Raw genomic sequence first — 6,548 nt, forward strand, 5'->3', positions numbered from 1 at the left:
ATGTTAACTAAAGTAGTTAACTAATGAATCTTATTGTAAAGTGTTACCCAAAGTATTTAATTCAAACATTAAACGAATACTAAATAATATGTTGAAAGGTAAATGTAACATACAACAGATTAATGAGCTCTTTTAGGAATCACCTTTACAACATTAATCCATAAAGTGAATTATTTTTGTTCCTTTTCAGTTTACTGTGCAATTTAGTGTACAACTGAATCCAAAAGACCTTTAATATTTTACACATCATCTCACCTGAGATCCTTCAGTTTACGGTTACTGAAAGGGGTCATGAACTGAGAAATTACATTTCCCTTGATCTTTTGACATGTAACAGGTCAACATACTATAAAAACATCATAGATGTGAACATCAAGATCAACGCCTGTTTCTATATTATTACCTCTTTAGCCCCGACCACTGATTCACACATGTAATAGGACGAGAGGAAATACTAGAGAAACACAGGATTACTCCATCAACAAAACCATAGAGATGCCTCCGAGGATTACAATATGTCTTTGCATTGCCTTCCTTGTGATCCTAACATCGTACCTAAACCGGTCACGAACATTGTGGCGTCGCCAATCCATTTCTCTTTCATGTCAGAAGCAGCGCCAGCACTTGGAGCACGTCAGAAATAGAACTGGACATCAGTTTACTCTCAGAGATTTGTCATGTCAATCTGTTCCACATCCAGTATAGTCGTATATCGGGCCGCATGGGTGGCCTTGCTACTGTTGTTAAACACACTTTTCACTGTCGTTCTCTATCTACTGGCTCATATAACAGTTTTGAGTTGCAACTTTTACAGTTAGTCTTAGTAACCCCCATCACTATAGCTCTAATATATAGTCCTCCTCACCACAATAAAGACTTTTTAAGTAAACTTGCTGGATTAATGGTGGATTTGATTACCAGGCATGAAAAAATAATGCTGTTGGGCAATTTTAACATTCATGTTTTCTGTGCTTCTTAACCATATTCTGCAGGATTTTTAAGTCTTTAAGGATTTTTACTCAGTAGGTTTCTGGTCCAACACATATCCATGGTCATACCCTTGATTTGATTTTAACCCATGGTTTTTCTGTTTCAAACATTTAAATCAGTAGTGCATCTTTTTCTCATCACAGGCCAGTTCTTTATACTGTCCCTCTTACGGGCCGAATCCTGAGAAATCCATCGCTGGCATGCTTCACTTGCTCTTTTAATCAACATTCCAGAGAAGATTTTTCTGTAGCCTACCGTGAAGCCTGCAACTAATTGGAGTTGGACTCTACTCTGCTTAATCTGGACACTGATGCACATCTTAATCTTTTTAACTCTACTTGTGCTGACATCATGAATTCTATTGCCCCATTGAAGTATAAAAATCATAAGCCTGTACCTGTGCCCTGGCATGCACGCTATGCATACTCTGAGACAGACTTGTAGACAGGCTCAATGCAAATGGAAGGAGGACAGATTGCAGGTTTCTTATGAAGTTTTGAGGAACTCCTATAACATGTTTCAGAAAGCTGCAAAGGTTGCAAAAAGCAAATATTTGTCTGAACTTATCACAAACAATTGTCACAAACCTCAAGTTCTTTTTTCTACTATTAACTTGGTCTTATTTCCCTCTCTGCATTCTTTTCTAGAGCCCTCTACTTACATTTACATTTAGTCATTTAGCAGACGCTTTTATCCAAAGCGACTTACAAATGAGAACAATAAAAGCAGTCTAAACTAACAAAAGAGCAACAATATATAAGTGCAAATGACAAGTCTCGGTTAGATACATATAAGATACATATATATTATACACACACACACACACACACACACACACAAACACACACACAAACAAAGAAAACAAGTAGATAGAATAGAAAAAATAGAAAGCTAGTGTTTGTTATTTGTTGTTTTTTTGGGTTTTTTTTTAAATAAAGAACAAAAAAATGAAAAAGATAAATATAGATAAAGTAGAATTATAGTAGAATAGAAAGTGTTAGAGTTAGAGGGTCAAATAAAGGTGGAACAGATGTGTTTTTAGTCGTTTCATGAAGATGAGTAAGGACTCAGCTGCTCGGATTGATTTGAGCAGGTCATTCCACCAGGAGGGAACAGTTAGTGAAAAAGTCTGTGAAAGTGATTTTGTGCCTTTTTTAGATGGCACAATAATACGCCGCTCACTAGCAGAACATAAGCTTCTAGAGGGCACATAACTCTGAAGTAATGAATTTAGGTAAATGGGTGCAGAGCCAGTGGTGGTTTTGTAGGCAAATATTAATACCTTGAATTTAATGCGAGCAGCTACTGGTAGCCAGTGTAAATTGATGAACAGAGGTGTGACGTGTTCTTTTCGGCTCATTAAAGATTAATCTTGTAGCGGCATTTTGGATTAATTGTAGATGTTTGATAGAAGTGGCTGGAAGACCTGCCAAGAGAGCATTGCAATAGTCTAGCCTGGACAGAACAAGAGCTTGAACAAGGAGTTGTGTTGCATGTTCTGAAAGAAAGGACCTGATCTTCCTAATGTTGTATAAAGCAAATCTGCAGGACCGGGCAGTTTTAGCAATGTGGTCTGAGAAATTCAGCTTATCATCAATCACAACTCCAAGGTTTCTAGCTGTTTTTGAAGGAGTTATGGTTGATGAGCCTAACTGGATGGTGAAATTGTTACCTAATGGTCCTGGGGGTCGATAAACAACTATAAAATGGATTTTAAGAGGGTGGGTAATAGTGGCTGAATGTGATTCAAAGGAGCTGTTGATACTCAGAGATGGTAAAGGATTACATTTCCAATCATTAGAGATAAGCAAACCAGTACCTTCACCTCTTCCAGTCAGACGGGGGTTAGAGTGGGAAAAAGAGAAATTATTGGAGAGTGCTGCAGGTGTAGCATTGTCCTCTGGTTTGATCCACGTCTCTGTCAGGGCCATGAGGTTTAGTATTTAATGACTTGTAACAGAAGTAATAAAATCTGCTTTGTTTACAGCAGACTGGCAATTCCAGAGACCAATAGAAAAAGAAAGTAGTGTATTAGTAGACATAGGCAAAGTGCGCAGGTTGTTAGGATTGCACTGCCTACAGTGTGTGATGCATGGTTTGCGAGTGGTGGTGATAGTAGGGATCTGGAAACACATAGTAAGAAAAATACTTAAGTTAAGTAAAAAATACTTACGTTTTTTGTTGAGAAGATCACAACATTAAGATCCCAGCTGTCTAACTTAATATACATTTTGCATGATGTTCCATTATGTTCTTCTACCTGGTCTGAGTTTGAACCTATTGATTTCACCTCATGGAATGAAACTGTTGGTCACCTAAAACCAACTAACTGTCCTCAGGATATTATTCCATCTCTTTTCCTTAGGCAAATCATGGACACAGTCCACAGTTATTTGTTATTAACAAATGTTTGTCTACTGGTTCCTTCCCTAACAGTCTTAAATGTGCTGTGGTGATGCCACATCTTAAAAAACCAAACCAGGATCCTTCTTCTCTTTCTAATTTGTCGTCCTATTTCTAATCTACCCTTTATCTCAAAGATCATTGAGAAAGTTGTATTGACTCAATTACAATCTTATTTGGCTGTTAATTCTGTTCATGACATGTTTCAATCTAGCTTCAAAGTTTTACACAGTACTGAATCTGCCCTTTTAAGAGTCTCAAGTGATATTTTTAGAGAAATTGATTCTTGGAAATCCATGGCTTTAGTTTTATTAGATCTGAGTGCTGCCTTTGATTTGGTTGACCATGAGGTCCTGTTGGCACGTTTGGAGACATCTGTGGGTCTTCTTGGCACAGTTTTACAAGTGGTTCCGTTCTTATCTGACCAACAGATGTTTTAGTGTTCGCATTGGTCATCAAACCTCCTCTTGTATACCTCTTAATTGTGGAGTTCCACAGGGATCAATCCTCGGGCCGATATTGTTCACCCTGTACATGTTTCCTCTGGCTTCCATTTTTAACAAATATAAAGTATCCTTTCATCTATATGCTGATGATACTCAGATCTATTTTCCTTTAAAGCACAATGATAAAAATGGCTTACAGCCACTGTTGGCCTGTTTAGAAGAACTTAAGCTTTGGCTCTCAAGTATTTTTTTTTTAACTTAAATGAAAATAAAACTGAAATAATTATTTTTAAGGAATTTAATAAGGAAAATTGTGTATTAGATGTTGACTGTGGCTCTCTGGCCCCATATGTAACTCAATGTGCAAGAAATCTGAACGTTCTGTTTTATCATAACTTAAAATTTGACAAACAGATCAGTGCTGTTGTAAAATCATGCTTTTTTCATCCCGTCAACTTTCTGAAGTTCTGAAGTGCTTATCACAGAGTAACATCCAAATGGTGGTCCATGCTTTTGTAACAACTCATTTAGACTATTGATATTCAGATATTCACGGTGTTTCTCAGTCTTCCCTCTCTCTTCTACAGCTAGTGCAAAACAGCTGCTAGACTACTCTCTGGCACCTGCAAGTATGAGCCAGTAACTCTTATTTTATCTGCACTGCAGACCTATAAAATATTGAATTGCTTTTAAAATTATGTTATTTGTTTATAAAGCCCTCAATAATTTGTCCCCTCAGTACCTGATGAGCTGCTCCATCCGTACACATTGAGATCCAGTGATTTCTGTCTACTCATCGTGCCTTGATCTAGATTTAAATGAGGTGATCGAGATTTTGCAACTGCAGGTCCGAAACTCTGGAACAGTCTACCTCTTCATATTAGATTAGCCCCCTCTATTTCTGCTTTTAAGTCTGCTCTAAAGACATATCTATTCTCTCTAGCTTTCAATACCCCTTGATCATTGGTTTAATTGTTTTGTTGTTGTTTTATTTTAAATTTGATATTCCTGTTTTTTTCATTTTATTTCAGAATTTTTATTCTATTCTGTACAGCACTTTGGTCAACTTTGGTTGTTTTTAAATGTGCTTTACAAATAAATATTGTATTGTATTAATATGCAAAACTGTTAGCCAATCATAGCAGTGGGCGTTCACTTCAGCATCTTGAATGTGCCTCATCTATAAAAACAGACTGTTCTGCAGAGAGGGTCAAAACCCAGATACAAAATAGCCTAATCTAAATTATATGCTAACATTATAGGTGCATCACAGAGAACATTATAAAATAATTAAAAAAACGCAGTACATGACCCCTTTAAGGTTTCAATTATCTAAAACTCAAAAGGTGTGAAAGTCTTTAATCTAAATGATCCACAACATACAAACAACCTCAAAATGATTGAAAAACAAGTTAATTAAAGTTTTGAGTCCACTCTTAAACCACATTGAAATGCTGTGGTAGGACCTTAAATGTAGAGTTCATGCTGGAATTAAAGCCAACAAATTTCACTGAGCTGAAGCAGTTCTGTCCTCAATTCTTTGGCAAATTAGCTAGGTCCATGTTAACAGATGGATCTGCATTATAACCAAACTCTAGGGATTGTCACAAAACTTACCTCAGTATCTCTAATTTGCAATTTATATTCTTCAGTCCAGTGCAGAGCAGCTTCACTCCTGAATCCTGCAGATTATTATTGTTCATATTCAGCTCTTTCAGATTGGTATCTGATCCAAGAACTGTAGCCAGAGCTGGACAGCTTTTGTCTGTTAAGTCACAATCATTTAGCCTACAAGAGAAATATATCAAATCACAGAGTTAGATACATGTAATATATTTGTTAAATATAAAAATTTAATTTACACCAATTATTTTGACAGTAAATATACCGCATATATAGGAGATATTTATTGATTCAAGTTTCCTAGATAAAACAAACTAGCATGCTTGAATAAAACTTAAAATATGTAAATGAATAATAGGTTTATATCATTAATGGCAATGAGTTAAACATTTAAAAGTGCTGCTCTATTATCTTGATGAGTATCTTGAGGTGGAGAATCTGGAGGTTAATAATTTATCCATTGAGGTTATGCAAGAGTATATCTCCTTTATAGCAGACGTTTAAGAAGTTGAACTGCATATTGGAGTAGAAATAACTATGGAACAATATGTTTTATAATGACATGATGTGCTTCTTCTGCAGCTAACTAAACAGCTTGTTTTGCTGAAAAGATAAATTTCTACATACAACCCATGTAAATCTAATAAAATAGCATTGAACAGTAATTCCAAAGGACTGCAATTTTTAAAGAAAAAATAATAATAAAAAAGCAAAAGAAAATATGTTATGATTTAACCCTAAAAGAGATACATACTTATAGTTGGTATATGGTAGATCAGGGGGGTATTCCAAAAAGCAGGTTATGTGACATACCCGTGTATGTTTGAGGATAAGCGAGCAGATAATCTCAGCTTTCAGTTCCAAAATCAGAGGTTACTTTCAGGGTATGTAAGTAACCATAGCAACTTGCTCTCTGAAGATAACCTGCTCCGGACCAGGTTATGTTCCAGGGTTAGTTCACTTCAGCAATATTATATATTAGTACAATACAGTTATGTATATAGCCTACTAATATATATGTATACATATAACTGTATTGTAACTAACTAATATGGTTATTATATTTTATTGGCATATCAGTTATCT

General features: G+C 35.8%; 1 protein-coding gene across 1 annotated transcript in view; it reads right to left on the reverse strand.

Annotated features, from left to right (window-relative positions):
- The window catches only part of LOC107575021 (NACHT, LRR and PYD domains-containing protein 12-like), a gene marked incomplete at its 5' end in the record, with an annotated part of 22,488 nt that overhangs the window by 9,962 nt on the left and 5,978 nt on the right, over positions 1 to 6,548 (reverse strand). The window contains 3 exons of the mRNA XM_016261430.1: positions 404 to 454; positions 1,388 to 1,517; positions 5,457 to 5,627. Coding sequence (XP_016116916.1) covers positions 404 to 454; positions 1,388 to 1,517; positions 5,457 to 5,627 — 352 coding nt within the window. The remainder of the gene's footprint in view (positions 1 to 403; positions 455 to 1,387; positions 1,518 to 5,456; positions 5,628 to 6,548) is intronic.

The sequence above is a fragment of the Sinocyclocheilus grahami genome, unplaced genomic scaffold, assembly GCF_001515645.1.
Source record: "Sinocyclocheilus grahami isolate Dianchi unplaced genomic scaffold, SAMN03320097.WGS_v1.1 scaffold2436.1, whole genome shotgun sequence".
Taxonomy (NCBI): domain Eukaryota; kingdom Metazoa; phylum Chordata; class Actinopteri; order Cypriniformes; family Cyprinidae; genus Sinocyclocheilus; species Sinocyclocheilus grahami.